General features: G+C 42.0%; 1 protein-coding gene across 1 annotated transcript; it reads right to left on the bottom strand.

Annotated features, from left to right (window-relative positions):
• Nucleotides 1-920: 920 nt before the first annotated feature.
• Nucleotides 921-4,660, bottom strand: sh3bgrl3 (SH3 domain binding glutamate-rich protein like 3). The gene is made up of 3 exons (XM_066674987.1): nucleotides 4,505-4,660; nucleotides 2,730-2,897; nucleotides 921-2,345 (listed from the first exon to the last, which is right to left on the bottom strand). The coding sequence occupies exons 1-3, from the start codon at nucleotides 4,547-4,549 to the stop codon at nucleotides 2,280-2,282; spliced, it is 279 nt and encodes a 92-aa protein (XP_066531084.1). The 5' UTR covers nucleotides 4,550-4,660; the 3' UTR covers nucleotides 921-2,279.
• Between the last annotated feature and the right edge of the window lie 12,358 nt (nucleotides 4,661-17,018).

Here is a 17,018-nt window from a genome sequence, read left to right as displayed (position 1 = left end):
TGTGCAGAAACATTCTTGCTCGCTCAAAATATCCGGTCGCGCGCAGAAACCTCCTTGCTCACTCAAAAACATCGCGTGCAGAATTGTGGCACAAAAATAACGCCATACACCCACAGACTTTAGCGGGAGAGAAAAAAACCTTGAGTATCGATCTTTTTCCACGAGTATTCATCAATACCAACACCAGCGTTGGTATCGATATTGATATTTGGATCGATCCGCCCACCTCAAGTCATTACTCAAAATCATCATCATCATCATCGTTGTTGTTATAAGGAATTAAACTCCATAATAAATAGTAAATCGTTATTGGCTGATAATGGTTGCAGATAATTACGAGCTTAAACAGCTGTAATTTGCACAGAATCACAGATCTATATGTAAATAGGCAAGAGACTGATGCACTGTCATAGTGGCTTTTTTTGGCACCGCTAAAACTTACTGAGAAATAAGGCGCCAGCAGGTTTTCAGAGATCATGAAGATTTTTTGCAGACGATGACTGTTAATGAGCCGATTTAACACAAGTTTACTGCTGTAGCCACGTTGTCACTGAACTAACTTGCGTTTGTGTGTAACGCCACGACTGAGGCCAAACAACACATTTATCCTCGCCTCGACATCTGAAACAATAACTTACCTTTCAGATTTCTGTCCCCCAATTTTTTGCACGCTTTCAGTGTGTGCGCCCAAAAAGACAAAATCAGATTTTTAACATCATTTATAAAACTGTGGATTCTGCAGTGAACCCAAAAAGTAAAATAAAATTAAACATTAATTTCTTATAATAGTAATAATAATAATAATAGTAATAATAATAATACAAATAATAAACTAACCCTAACAGTTTAAAATGCTTTGCAAAAGAATTTATTACATTGACATAAAACAAGCTAGAATACTACAAATAAATTACAATGAAATACAGCAAGCAATTGAATTTATTTTTATTCCATTTTTTTAAAAGGTCTTTAAAACAAGTGAGCGTTAATCTTCCTTTATTCTACTTTAATCCGTTCTTTATGCGTTATAGACAGAAACGTGAGGATGGATTGCACTTTTACTTGCAATTCTCTATTTTACCACATGCCCTCTCTCCGCAAAGTCTTATGGCTTACTCATGGGTCAAACCTTGCTAAAATATACGCTCATTCGCAAGCAAAGTATTCCTTTATCAATCAGTTTCTGCATGAAAGGTTACGCACGTACGTTTCAGACTCGTTTTGTGCGTACGCACACTTTAGAAATGAGACCCCATGTCACTGAGGCAGAGAGAGCACCTGTCTGCAGTTACAAACATGTAAATATATTTAAACACATCTCTAATGTGACGTCCTGACACCCATATATAATAAATATAAGAAATCTGCTCAGAAAACCCCAATGAATTTGAAAAAGAGCAAGACTCTGAACACATTTGGGTTTTTTACCCTTTTATTTCACCCATATTTCTCCATCTTCTCGGAAGACAACACTGTTTCTTTTCCATTTTTTTAATCTGTTTTTCCTTTTCGTGTTTTGGCGCAGAATGAGTCGCTGGTTCAGGTGTGAACGGAGCACAGAATCACAATTCACCAAGCCAACAAAAAATAAACACCTAAAGACTCATCAGCAGCACAGGGTGTGTGTGTGGGGGGGGACTTTATACAGGGTCTTGGTCTCAGAAAGTGAATGTCAAATTTCAAGAAATTATGACTGTTTCAGAATCACCATTATAACATTAGAATAGACAAAATTATAAAGACAACAATAATAACAATATTATTATGAAAAACAGTGATTGAAAAAGTGGGAATGAGTGCATACAGTGTTAAACAGCATTGTATTGTGTTGTAGACTGTTTGCAGTTTGTGATTTTTTTCTGTGAAATAAGATAAAGATAAATGTGACACGGCTCCTCATTCAGACGCAGAGCTGAATGTGGAATAGCATTTATGGAAATGGACTTAGTGGAAAAGCGTTTATGGAAATGTATTGGCACTGTTTACACACCAGGGAATGATTCACTCTCTCCATGACTGAGCTAAATAAAACAGATTTGGGGGTTAGGGCTTTTGTGGTGTTTTGTGGGGGGTGCTGTTTGGCTTGTTGTCACATGGCATTGAGATAAGGGCAGTGGGAAGAGTTGTATGTTTGGGTGGGGATTGAAGGGGTTTTCAGGGGGTTGTAGGTATTTGGGGTAGGGTATTCAGGGAGGTTGGGGGTTGTAGGTATTTGGGTAGATATTTGGTTGGGGTTATAGGGTATTGGGGGGTATTTTTTGCTACCAGGCGAGTGGATCTCATGCAATCTTCAGGAAATGCTCGACTGTGTCCTCCTCCACAGCTTCAGAGAACATCTCATAGTTCTGTGAAACACAACACAGATATCAGGCCATGACAAACACACACACACACACACACACACACATACATACAGAGAAACTTTTACTGCTCAGATAAATAGCTTCTTAAATCTCATTTTTGAAAACATTTGAACAGTACTGTGTGATTCAGCCTTGGGACACAGTCGTCAGTTTAACGCCTCGCTGTAAGTTCCTCAAAAAAATCTACATCCAACAAAAAGGAGCACATTTTAATGCTTAAAAAAATGTTGATTTTCGCTCTGAATTTTTAGGAATGTCCATTTCTTCGTGTTTTTACATTAATGAGGCACAATGTGTCCAGACAGAAGCATGAACATGTTCAGTTTTTTTAATCGTTCAGATCGCATCGAAAAATCTGGCTCTTACCCCGCAGTAATCATCATTGTTGAAAATCTGAGGTGGAACTGCTTTTGGGTTTCCTGACTTGGTTCTCATCTCGTCCCGCAGATCTCCACCAACTGAGATATCGATCAGCTCAAACTGAATGTTTTTACTCTCCAGGATCCGTATCACTTCGGCCTGCTGGGATTTCACCTGCAAAACAACACACAGGCTTCACTGAGGTTCTATTACAAAGAGAACACATGCTTTAGAACATGCAGATGAACATCAGAACCCTGCAACTTCACATTGAGATAGTTATTCATGGCTACTTTAAGTATTGACACTGCAGGAAATGTGGGAAGAGAACAGTGATATATCTAGAACTTCCATAAGCTTCTAAGTCACATTTTCCTCAGAAAATTGTTTCCACATGACGTCTCTGTTTTAAAGGGAGGGAGCCGCCTCAGACCCCGCTTTAAAGGGAGGGAGCCGCCTCAGACCCCGCTTTAAAGGGAGGGAGCCGCCTCAGACCCCGCTTTAAAGGGAGGGAGCCGCCTCAGACCCCGCTTTAAAGGGAGGGAGCCGCCTCAGACCCCGCTTTAAAGGGAGGGAGCCGCCTCAGACCCCGCTTTAAAGGGAGGGAGCCGCCTCAGACCCCGCTTTAAAGGGAGGGAGCCGCCTCAGACCCCGCTTTAAAGGGAGGGAGCCGCCTCAGACCCCGCTTTAAAGGGAGGGAGCCGTCTCAGACCCCGCTTTAAAGGGAGGGAGCCGTCTCAGACCCCGCTTTAAAGGGAGGGAGCCCTCTCAGACCCTGTTTTAGCACGAGTAAGGGTTAACCTGTGTCTTTAAAGGAACACTATGTCAATTTTTCTGGTTTTTCAAAGCATAATTCATTTTTACAGCACTGTCCTGAGATCAATGGAGAGGGCTAGGTTGAGGGTGTGTAATCTACCCTCCTCAAAAAGGTATTTAGTGCAGTTTCTGCAGTGCTGAGCCTGGAGTAGCAGTGACAGAGGCCCTGATCTACCTATTATAGGTCTGTGGAGCATCACAATGATGTTGAAGGTGGAACTTTAACGTAACGAAGTGTTCCTTTAAAGGCTCAGTTTAATTTCAGTTCTGCTGTAAAAACTGTGCTTGTCATAAACAGATTGAGGAAGTTGAAGGACTTCTGTAAAATGACCACACCTCAATTTCAACCATTTTATACGATTTATACTGAAAATATAACAATTTTCTATAAAAACAGAAATACAATATTTGTCAGGTGTTCCCAACGCTTGACTGAGTATAGTTTTACATTTCCTTTCCACCTTAAATGGAGCAGAAGTTTCATTCAGGAAGCCAAATAATGCACATTATATTTAAACTTTCAAAAACTGGAATAAAAATAACTTCATATTCTTCATACAAATTTAAGGTGAAACAGTTCGACGTTCAGACCCTCGAAACACATTAGCCACTTTAGATTTTTCGACTATAGGTAGTTTATTAAATATTTATTAATTTCGCAAAAGGATTGAAAGCAATTTTACCTAAAATTTACACCAGAAAGTAAAGCAGAGATACCGTTAAAGATAGCGTTACTGTGAGCATTTCCGTTCAGCCGTGAGTTTGCGTTTCTCCATCTGAGTCCTCCTTAAACACTTTAAAATCATTATTCCTCCAAATACAGCCATTAAATAAACACAATAAACCCGTGTGTGTCCAGAGCTGATGAATTAACTCTGGGTGTGTCTCTAATGTCTCTCCGTTAAAGCTGTAACGCTGTGGAAAGCAAGACATTTCTCTCAGAAAAATGTTAAATAAAAGCTCACCTCTCGGGACGCGGTGACGGTCGTGTAGTACAGTTTAATCCCCATTGCGCTCACTGTGCGAGGGAATGTGCTCAGTATCCGGTGCTCAGTGTTTTCTAATACTGAGGTGCGGCTCCAATCGTCCCCCACTCCCTACATAGGGTACTAAGAAGGTCACAGACCTGGAGCTCCCCCATGCAAACAATAGGCTTAATGCTAGACAGGGAATCGTGAAGCTAATGGCAGAATATAAATATTTTATTGAGTTAAGTAATGCAAGGTTTGAATGCAGAAGCTTATTTTATGTTCTCCAAAGTGCACTACGAAGGTAATAAAGACATATTGGCAACTCCACCGCTATCCGCCATCTCTCCCTCTCTTTTCACTGCAGTAACGGGTAACAGCGCCCCTATCGTGCATTTTCCGCAATGCACGTCACTTTGGGAAGGGGGGTGGGGTGGGGGTTAAGATCTGAAAGTTGCAACGTGTGAGTTTACAAGATCTCAATTTTAATAACTATCAAGTACAAGGTTTTATGAAACAAAATAATAAATTAAGTCCAAAAGAACTTAACTATGTTAAGTCATGTCCAGATGGAGATGTTTGTGTTTGATTCATAGCATAAACTCAGACTAAAGTCAATGAGAGCCTGCTGTGAACAGGTTGTCGTTAGTTACCACCAATGTACTGGAGAATATTTCTGTTCTAGTCAAAAACTCTCTATAAAATATTTATTCTGAAACTCTATAATTATATGTGATAATGTAAGCTATATTTTAAACCATAGATAATAATAAATCTCCTCATATTTCTGCCTTACTCCAGCAATAGCCTTTTCTTCATTCTCACTGCATTTAGCAACTTTCTTGAGCCTTTTTAAAAAATAAATAGTGGGTATGACCATTTGAGATAGATTAGATTAAATTATAATTAAAACTATATATATATATCAGTGGCAATTGCTAAGACTGCAAGGAAAGCTCAGCTTCCCCTAAAATGTAAAAGAATAAGTGATAAAATATATACTGTTGTGTGTACATGTCATTGAATAAATATGCACTACAATGCGCTCAACTTTTGTTCAGAATCAGCTTCTTATCACTGGTAAAGACGTGGCTTTCCCGCAGCTTCACAGTGCTTTAAACAGTGGGGACGCTGAGTTCAATAGCGAAGCAGCGAAGTGCAGCAAAACGAGACGAGTCATTGGATAAATGCTGGGCTTTGTCCCGCCCATCGGACGCTCAGCGTCTTTGGGGGTCTATGGGGCACAAATAACACACAAATAACCAAGGATTGGTTTTATCACACAACTGGTTTATTAATAATAATAATATCAAATAATGAATATTGATTATACATTCATATAATGAAATGGATTACAGCAATACATGAGGGAACAGGGAGATTAATATATGAGGGAATTTCTCTATGATAATTACCCTAAATTCTAGAAAGGCTATGTTTATCCCAGCAAGTATTCAGCACCACTCCTGAGCCATGAAAGAAATGAAACCATGTTACCTTAGGTATCCCAGGAGATACTGGAGACTGGACATAGCTGGGATCATGTCGCTGATGCGCTGTGCTTTCCGGAGCAGGCTTTCCGCCGTAGACCTTGTAGCGTTTCTCCCCATTTTCAGACATGGTGACCCCTCCGTCTTGGGGACCCCTTCGTTCTCTGTGGGGATTCTCTGTCATCGCTGATCTGCTGCCTTGTGGGAGACACATCCCTGCCGGTCTCTCCTGGGCAGGTTTCTCCTCATCTCAGAAGGTCATTCTGAGGGCCGTCTTCTTCGTCGCTGGTCCGGAAGCTGTTGTTATCACTATGAAGGTCTGAGGTTTCCTTCATGCTCTGGCTGTGGCATTGAATTTTTGCTAGAGTTAAACTATAGCTTTTCTTAAACTATAGTTTTCTAAAAGAGATAAAATTAAAATAGAACTTCTGTTCTATCTGGACGCTTGATGGGCCCAAGACTATTTAAGACAGCCATGAGAGTCTGATGCCTGCAGAGTCATTTTAAAACCCAAGTCATTTTCCTGTTTAGCTTTGAAAAAGGCTAAAAGAGAAAAAGTGTGAAGTGAAGCAAAGGTGTTGGGAAAGAAGAAGCCCAAAGTGTCTGAAGCCTTGAAGTTGAAGTCTGAAAAGTCTCTCTCCTTTGGCGCCACTGACTTTTTAATCAGAATTTAGAAAGCCCACCTTTAATCTCTGATTGGATAAGATTGGAGCCTCTCTTGCGCCTAATTAGCTGTTTCCTGTACCTTGGTAGTGACATCACATAAAATTTATGACCCTTGACAAGACAAAGACGATTCCTGTTGAATGACTATCCCAAGATTTCTGAATCATACTTTTGCGATATAAAAGATTATATGTTAACACAAAGTAATATCATTAAGACAACCATGTTTCAAAATTATTAAGCAAATACACACATAATATGTGGCTACCTTGGTTCTACATAAATTCATATAAAACAAAAATGACTTTAAAACACATGTAAATTAATCCCACCCATTTTGATTGTCCAAATGGAATTAATTTCAAACAATTGTGCCCATACGCAACTTGTTCATCAGGTAAACCAAGAAATTAAGGAATGTGAGAAGACAGTTTTAATCAAGGTTGAGTCTGTGTGTCTCTCTGCATTCTGCATTTGAGGAGAGTTGCATGATCCTCCAAGACCCTGTGAAACGTCTCTTCTGCACTAATTAAGGTGGAAAGGCTTAAACTAGGGTGATTTTAGTTGATGAATATTAGTTTTGATATCTTAAGTTATTTGTTTATTCACTGATACAAGTAGATTATGGCCGTTTTAACTGAATTCTAAATGAGTGCTACCCCTGTACCGCAGAGAGTACAGCACAATACAAAACACTGTAGTACAGAACAATATTCAACATTGTATTACAGCACAATACACAACACTGTAGTACAGCACAATACACAACAATGTATTACAGCACAATACACACCATTGTAGTACAGCACAATACACAACACTGTAGTACAGAACAATATACAACATTGTATTACAGCACAATACACAACACTGTAGTATAAAGCAATATACAACAACGCATTACAGCACAATGCACAACATTGTAGTACAGAACAATATACAACAATGTAGTACAGCACAATACACAGCACCGTAGTACAGAACAATATACAACAACATATTTACAGCACAATGCACAACATTGTAGTACAGCAAAATACACACCACTGTAGTATAAAACAATATACAACAATGTATTACAGCACAATACACAACACCGTAGTACAGCACAATACACAACACTGTAGTACAGAACAATATACAACAATGTATTACAGCACAATGCACAACATTATAGTACAGAACAATATACAACAATGTATTACATCACAATACACAACATTGTAGTACAGCACAATACACAACACTGTAGTACAGAACAATATACAACAACGCATTACAGCACAATGCACAACATTGTAGTACAGAACAATATACAACAATGTAGTACAGCACAATACACAGCACCGTAGTACAGAACAATATACAACAACATATTTACAGCACAATGCACAACATTGTAGTACAGCACAATACACAACACTGTAGTATAAAACAATATACAACAATGTATTACAGCACAATAAACAACACTGTAGTACAGCACAATACACAACACCATAGTACAGCACAATACACAACACTGTAGTACAGAACAATATACAACAATGTATTACAGCACAATGCACAACATTATAGTACAGAACAATATACAACAATGTATTACAGCACAATACACAACATTGTAGTACAGCACAATACACAACACTGAAGTTCAGTATAATACACAACACTGCAGTACAAACATAAAACTCTAGTACAATACAAATGCATCACAGTAGAGTACACAACCCTGTAGCACAGTACAATACACTGTAGTACAATACACAATACTGTAGCACAGTACACAACACTGTAGGACAATATAAAAAAGATTCAATACAGTATAATGCACCACTTTATAGTACTCAGCACTGAAGTACAGTACAATACACTTTAGTACAATACAGAAAACTCCAGTAAAGTATAATGCACCACAGTTGAGTACACAACAATGTAGTACAGTATAATACACAACACTGTAGTATAATAATCCGAACTCTAGTACAGTAAAATGCAGCACAGTACACCACACAACACTGTAGTACAGTACAGTACACAACACTATTGTACAGTATAATAAACAACACTGCAGTACAGTATAATACACAACACTGTAGCACAGTACATAACACTGCAGTACAGTATAATACAAAACACTGTAGCACAGTACAGTACACAACACTGCAGTACATTATAATACACACCACTGTATTACAGTATAATACAGTACAGTACAGTATAGTACACTACAGTACACAAAGTTCCACTTGTACATATACAATTACACACAGAAGTTCTTGTAATCAGAACATTTTAACGTTTCATTTGAGGACCATGTATGTAAGGAGCATTCTGTTGGAAAGTTACGATTATTGTCTTCTTCTTCTGACCTGGTTCCTCTCAGCGGTTCTCTCTCTTTCTCCCCCAGGCTCTAAGTATTGAGAATTGTTTTCTGTTTATCTGAGCTGTAGTTTTAAGCAGGTCCACTAGAGGGCACTGTTACTCTGTAGAGAAACGGGGTGATGTACATACATACATACATACATACATTTTCTTTTCCGCTTTTCCATTTCAGGGTCGCGGGGGTGATGTACAAAGCACATATTTAGTTGAATCTGGTCACACTCAGAATAATCTGCTGATTTATTCCTCTTGGTTTGTTCATATTTAACACTTGTTTAAAAGTCTGTGGTGAGGGGGCGCTAGTTTACAGGTGTCCTGGCAAAGTATAAACAAATACTGCTGCCTTTAAATACGGTCTCTAATTAGACTGTTACTAATGCCTTTGTGTCAATGTGCTGCGTTTTGATACAACAAGGTATCTGCTGTTTTCTGTTTCAGACACAGGTCTGTGTGTGAGAAACGCCCTTTCTCGCTGGTTTTGAGCAGTGTGAGCGATCTGAAAGTTTGCTGCGTTTGTAGAAGGAGGATGGTGAAACGTGGGGAACAGAAACATCTATGAAAATTGACACTATGTGGGGTGTCTCACCTTCTTAAAATCAGCCAGATAACTAAAGCCCAAACTCAAGCCTGTCCAATAGGAACGGAGCTGAGGAACATTCATATTAGACAATAACTTTGGGTTTAAGTCATCTGGCTAAATAGGAATAAATATTTTTGAATATCCATAGGGGATTTCAGAGTTAACCAGAGCCCAAAGTGTGAGTCATTCAATAAGTATGTTTCTTTTACCTCTGCTATTGTTTAGATTTCACTTTGAGCTAAAGTTAAATCTCTGGTTAAGAGTTTGTTGAACACCAGGCAGGGTTTGGTACAGTGTGTACAGTACAATATGTATAGAATTACACAAGTGGAGCTTTGTGTACTGTGGTGTATTATACTTGCACTAAAGTGGTGTGTATTGTACTGTGGTGTATTATACTGCACTACAGTGTTTTGTATTGTACTGTGGTGTATTGTACTGCACTACAGTGTTGTGTATTGAACTGTGGTGTATTATACTGTATTAGAGTTTTGTGTATTGTACTACAGTGTGTATTTAGAGTTTTGTGTATTGTACTACAGTGTGTATTATACTGTTTAGGTGTTGGGGTTAGGGTAAGGATTGTTGGGGGAGTGGGGGTAATTGTTGGGGGGTGAGAATGAAGATGTACAGAGAATGTAAATGTTAAAGTATTAAACCCAAGATGTTGCAGAAATATAAATATAAACAGACACAAAAGGAGAGAAAGAGATAGAGCTCTAATTTAAAGCTCAGAACTGAAGTGTTCTCCCTTGAGGGTTCTCTAAAGACCAGCAGCACAAAGAGGGTCTACACTTGTCTCTTTAATCTCCTCTTGCTCTTTTACAGAGTCACACCTCCAACAGATGCTTCAGAAAATCAATAATGTACTTCAACAAATCAAACCAGAACACAAAGACACCACTGAGAAACCACTGAGAACACAGAGAGACCACTGAGAAACCACTGAGAACACAGAGAGACCACCGAGAACACAGAGACCCCACTGAGAAACCACTGGGAACACAGAGAGACCACTGAGAAACCACATACACACTCCTGGAGGGTAGGAGGCAGGTGTAGTAGATGGGCAGGAGGGCAGGAGACAGCTGTAGTGGATGAGCAGGAGGGCAGGAGTGTAGTGTAGTAAGATACACCACAAATATATACATATAATTTTTATAATTTGTTTTATAGCCTTGACCTTATTCAAACTCCTCCAACCTCTGATATTTGACTTAATGATATTAATTAAATTTTATAATTGGCTTAAGCAATTATAACATTAATAATTAGTTTGAGAATGAATAATAATCATGCTAAATGAGTACGTCAGGATTTTCAGGGAAATAACGAACAAATTGCAAACACTGTGATTTCAAATAATGAGAGTTTTATTAACAAAGAGAAAGATATTTAATTAACATAGCACAACCCTGTAATCTCACGGTGTCCGGTAAGGGGAACTGATTCGAGCTTAAAGGTGAGCTAGGCGCTTCTGGCTTGTGACTAAAGTTGCTAACTAAGGTTTAATTAATACAAAATTTATCAAGAGACTTAATTCGGTTCTCAGCTCTGGAAATGCATAAGTTTAGCTTACTTTTCGTCAATTCTCACCACTCGTTGCGTACAAAGGCTCTCTGAGGTCCTGGGAGTTATGGCGTCTTGCTTGATTTCGCGGTCTCAGAAGTTTCCAGGCTGAGTCCGTATGGAGGCTTTTCTTCGTCGGTTGAGTCGCCTTGGCGTACTCGGAGCGTGATGACGCCGGCGGCAGAATCCTCTGGCTCAGTGTCGTGAGTGGGAGCGTCCAACTATATGGACGTTTGGACGAAAGTTCCGCTGGTTATTGCGGATCCAGAACTGAAAATCGGTTCAATAAACTTACTTATTCTACGACGTTCAGTTATCTCGGCGGTGTTTTCTTACTCTGGCCACGAATAAGTTCACCTGCTTTGATCAGTCGTGAGATTACACTTCGATGGGTAATAAAACATAAACAAGATTAAAAGAAAAGAAAGATATTCAAATTATTCGACGTATTAGTAAAACTTCATACTCTTAGCTAATTTCGAGACGTCTCTCGTGAGCCTTTTCTGAAGTCTGAGATTTTCCTTTGTTTCGTTGTCGGCGTGGAGAAGAAAGTGTTTCTTTGTTGTTCAAAGTTTCTCGTCGGCGTCCTCTCTTTCCCGCTTTCTTTCGTGGTCCGTTACTTCTGTCGAGCTCTCGTAACTCTTCAGAACTTCGAACTGAACTGCGTTGGGCTGCTCTGTTTTTTCAAGGCTGGCGCGGTCACGCCTTAACGGGAGGAGTCCTCTTTCTGATTGGACACAAATTCAGTCTCACGTGACTCTCGCTAGGGGGAGAGAGTCGAAGGGGGTTTGAATCATTGATTCACACATAAAGAATATGAATTTCTCGTATCAAAATTCTTATACCTGTTATCAACATATAACAATGAGTACATTGGACTATTAATATCAGACATTTACATAAGGTTCCATCTTTTAGTACGCTGTTTTACGTCCAATTCATGATGATACGCTAGAAAGGAATATTAATCCGTTTTCTCTTATTCAGAGGTAGGATTTCTTTTCATGATAGAAACGATCCACAATATACAACCTTTCATTAGGAGGTAGGCATTCATCTGAGGGTACAGAAAGTGACATTAATACATCTGTTTATACACAAATAATCAGAGTTCGACTATTTTCCGCTATGGTTTCCGGCGACTCCGAGCGAGACGTAGTTTCGCCAGTGTCCATTTGGTGTCGCTGTTGGTCCATGCGTTGGTTGAGTCAACGGGGTTCACTCGAGGTCACTTTTGGTTTAAACATTTGTTGATCCCCGTGAAAGATAACGAGACATTGAAGTGCCACTTTGTCCCAGGCGGGATTATAACCCTTCCTTTTGTTTGAGGTCCCTGTCTCTTAAAAGCATTATAAAAATTGGTTATCTCGACAGTTCCTGTTAGTTAAAAGAGAGACGGGGGGTGTTGGGGCCATGTGTTATTTTAAAGGGTTCTTTGATGTTTTAGCTTATGTGTGTGCGTGTGTGTGGGGCTTTGCACCCCCGCGGGCACAAACAGTCCTGTGGAAGGTTGGATGTTGTCCCAGACGAGAGGTCTTATTCAGACTGGAAAAGTTTAATTCAAAACTTTTCATTTCGATCTGGTTATCTGGTCTGTACTCCACTACAGGAGGCAGGTGTAGTGGATGAGTTGGAGGGCAGGAGGCAGGAGTAGTAGATGGGCAGGAGCGCAGGAGGGCAGGAGGCAGGTGTAGTGGATGAGTTAGAGGGCAGGAGGCAGGTGTAGTGGATGAGTTGGAGGGCAGGAGGCAGGTGTAGTGGATGAGTTGGAGGGTAGGAGGCAGGTGTAGTGGATGGGCAGGAGGTCAGGAGGGAGGTGTAGTAGGAGGTCAGGAGGCAGGTGTAGTGGATGGGCAGGAGGGCAGGTTGCAGGTGTAGTATGAGGGCAGGAGGCAGGTGTAGTGGATGAGTTGGAGGGTAGGAGGCAGGTGTAGTGGATGGGCAGGAGTAGTAGATGAGTTAGAGGGCAGGAGGCAGGTGTAGTGGATGAGTTGGAGGGTAGGAGGCAGGTGTAGTGGATGGGCAGGAGGGCAAGTGTAGTAGATGAGTTAGAGGGCAGGAGGCAGGTGTAGTGGATGAGTTGGAGGTCAGGAGGCAGGTGTGGTGGATGGGCAGGAGCGCAGGAGGCAGGTGTAGTGGATTAGTTAGAGGGCAGGAGGCAGGTGTAGTGGATGAGTTGGAGGGCAGGAGGCAGGTGTAGTGGATGAGTTGGAGGGTAGGAGGCAGGTGTAGTGGATGGGCAGGAGGTCAGGAGGGAGGTGTAGTAGGAGGTCAGGAGGCAGGTGTAGTGGATGGGCAGGAGGGCCGGTTGCAGGTGTAGTATGAGGGCAGGAGGCAGGTGTAGTGGATGAGTTGGAGGGTAGGAGGCAGGTGTAGTGGATGGGCAGGAGGGCAGGTGTAGTAGATGAGTTAGAGGGCAGGAGGCAGGTGTAGTGGATGGGCAGGAGGGCAGGTGTAGTAGATGAGTTAGAGGGCAGGAGGCAGGTGTAGTGGATGAGTTGGAGGTCAGGAGGCAGGTGTGGTGGATGGGCAGGAGGCAGGTATAGTAGATGAGTTGGAGGGCAGGAGGCAGGTGTAGTGGATGAGTTGGAGGGCAGGAGGCAGGTGTAGTGGATGAGTTGGAGGGTAGGAGGCAGGTGTAGTGGATGGGCAGGAGGGCAGGAGGCAGGTGTAGTAGGAGGTCAGGAGGCAGGTGTAGTGGATGGGCAGGAGGGCAGGTGTAGTAGATTAGTTGGAGGTCAGGAGGCAGGTGTAGTAGATGAGTTAGAGGGCAGGAGGCAGGTGTAGTGGATGGGCAAGAGGGCAGGAGGCAGGTGTAGTGGATGGGCAGGAGGCAGGTGTAATGGATAATTTGGAGGGCAGGAGGCAGGTGTAGTGGATGGGCAGGAGGTCAGGTGGCAGGTGTAGTGGATGAGTTGGAGGGCAGGAGGCAGGTGTAGTGGATGAGTTGGAGGGTAGGAGGCAGGTGTAGTGGACGGGCAGGAGGCAGGTGTAGTGGATGAGTTGGAGGTCAGGAGGCAGGTGTGGTGGATGGGCAGGAGGCAGGTATAGTAGATGAGTTGGAGGGCAGGAGGCAGGTGTAGTGGATGAGTTGGAGGGCAGGAGGCAGGTGTAGTGGATGAGTTGGAGGGTAGGAGGCAGGTGTAGTGGATGGGCAGGAGGGCAGGAGGCAGGTGTAGTAGGAGGTCAGGAGGCAGGTGTAGTGGATGGGCAGGAGGGCAGGTGTAGTAGATTAGTTGGAGGTCAGGAGGCAGGTGTAGTAGATGAGTTAGAGGGCAGGAGGCAGGTGTAGTGGATGGGCAAGAGGGCAGGAGGCAGGTGTAGTGGATGGGCAGGAGGCAGGTGTAATGGATAATTTGGAGGGCAGGAGGCAGGTGTAGTGGATGGGCAGGAGGTCAGGTGGCAGGTGTAGTGGATGAGTTGGAGGGCAGGAGGCAGGTGTAGTGGATGAGTTGGAGGGTAGGAGGCAGGTGTAGTGGACGGGCAGGAGGCAGGTGTAGTGGATGAGTTGGAGGGCAGGAGGCAGGTGTAGTAGATGGGCAGGAGGGCAGGAGGCAGGTGTAGTAGGAGGTCAGGAGGCAGGTGTAATGGATGAGTTGGAGGGTAGGAGCCAGGTGTAGTGGATAGGCAGGAGGCAGGTGTAGTAGGAGGTCAGGAGGCAGGTGTAGTGGATGGGCAGGAGGGCAGGTGTAGTAGATGAGTTGGAGGGCAGGAGGCAGGTGTAGTGGATGAGTTGGAGGGTAGGAGGCAGGTGTAGTGGATGGGCGGGAGGGCAGGATGCAGGTGTAGTATGAGGGCAGGAGGCAGGTGTAGTGGATGAGTTGGAGGGCAGGAGGCAGGTGTAGTGGATGGGCAGGAGGGCAGGAGGCAGGTGTAGTGCACGGGCAGGAGGCAGGTGTAGCGCACGGGTAGGAGGCAGGTGTAGTGCACGGGCAAGAGGCAGGTGTAGTGGATGAGTTGGAGGGCAGGAGGCAGGTGTAGTGGATGGGCAAGAGGGCAGGAGGCAGGTGTAGTGGATGGGCAGGAGGCAGGTGTAGTGGATGAGTTGGAGGGCAGGAGGCAGGTGTAGTGGATGGGCAGGAGGCAGGTGTAGTGGATAAGTTGGAGGGCAGGAGGCAGGTGTAGTGGATGGGCAAGAGGGTTGGAGGGCAGTGCCCCCAGCCTTTGTGGGAGGATAGGGAGTTCTTACAGGAGCCACTGAAACCTAGGTTAATGTAGTGTGTGTGTATGTGTGTGTGTGTGTGTGCGTGTGCGCGTGTGCATGTGTATGCAGAGAGCGAGAGACTTTCATTTATCTCTGTTTCTGTTTCTGCTGAGTCACTGTTTTGCTTTGCACATCATTTGTCATCTGTCAGGATTAATGATATAGAGCAGAGAACATGGAACCGGAATATTCCCTCAGGATCCTCTCTCTCTCTCTCTCTCTCTCTCTCTCTCTCTCACCCACTTTTCTCTCTCCTCTTCTCTTCTCTCTTTCCTCTTTGTTTTCACCTATGAACTCCAGAAAATACATTTTCCAGAGTTCCAGAGTTGTCCTTTTACACATGTAGCCACAGCTGGAGATGTTCTGTGGTGGAGACAGGGGGCGGAGCGTGTGTAGCACATAGTCCAGGCTAGGCCCTCAGAACTTTCCTTCCAAAGCGTGGTACATCCATTTTGGGGTCCAAAATGAAAAAAGCTCCACAAACTTCATAGTTTAGAAATGAATGTTTTTCCAGAGCAATATTAAAGATAACGTGATAACGTGTAGACCCACAACACAGTGCTGTGTCTGAAGAAGCTGTGTAAGATCTAGAACCTCAGAGAATTGCCCAGTGCTGCTCAGAACGGCCTGACAGACTTTATTTTGCACACCTGTAAAACAGGTTTTTGTGATGCAATAAAACTGATTATATGGAGTCTGCTGCTGTTTATTTTACGAATTCTTTTAAGATCTTTTAATTATTTCAATCTGTGATTGACATAATAATGCCTCTTGTGTGAAACCCCAAAATAATCCATGTGTAAGCCTATATATCTGTATTTCATTATAGATTTATGTTTGATTTAATCCAATCAAGATTGTTTTCTCTGTTGTATCCTGTTCGATTCTGTTATGGTTTTCAGTTGACGGACAGGAATAAACCCCAAAAACATTACATTAACTACCAACTTAAAGGAATGGAAGAGTCAAACAGTTTTCTGATTGAAATTAAAAAGTCATGCTAGAATCTTGTAGCTGAGAGTGAATACTGGACGTTCCAGAAATGTGAGCGAGTTGTGGTTAAGGTTTCATCTTCTCTATCTTTTTAGAATCTTTACTGAAAGCATTACTGTAAACTAATATAATACAAACAATATAGTAATGATAATTTAAACTCACACACACCTGAGACAATATATAGGTTATATAAATGGAAGACTGTTACAAGCTTAAGTCTGAGAAAGGTGAATTGCTGTTTGATTAACTATATATTTGATAACATACTGTAGAGCCTAAGGGCAATGGCAGAAATTAACTTAATTTTCAAGTCTTTAAATAGGAAATTTATTTTTTTGTATCATTTCCTTAAAAAACTACTGTTTCATTTCTAAACAATGCAAACACAACAACTGTGAATAGTTTTTTTTTTTCAGTTTTTCAAGACTCCATACTTCTCTCGTTGTATCACCTACATTTTTTTAAATGTTTATATTTAGATTTACATATTTTTCATTGTAGTATTTAATTTTTTTATTGTAGAATATTTATACAATATATTATTCATAATTTATATTAATTCGGAATTCAGTTTTCTTTGTCGGGAGCCGGAAGAGCGAAGGTTAGCGGAAGCAGGACGAC

This window comes from Hoplias malabaricus, chromosome 6 (genome assembly GCF_029633855.1).
Source record: "Hoplias malabaricus isolate fHopMal1 chromosome 6, fHopMal1.hap1, whole genome shotgun sequence".
Lineage (NCBI taxonomy): Eukaryota > Metazoa > Chordata > Actinopteri > Characiformes > Erythrinidae > Hoplias > Hoplias malabaricus.
Note: the sequence above shows the minus strand (reverse complement) of the source record. Positions and strands in the feature narration are given on the sequence as shown.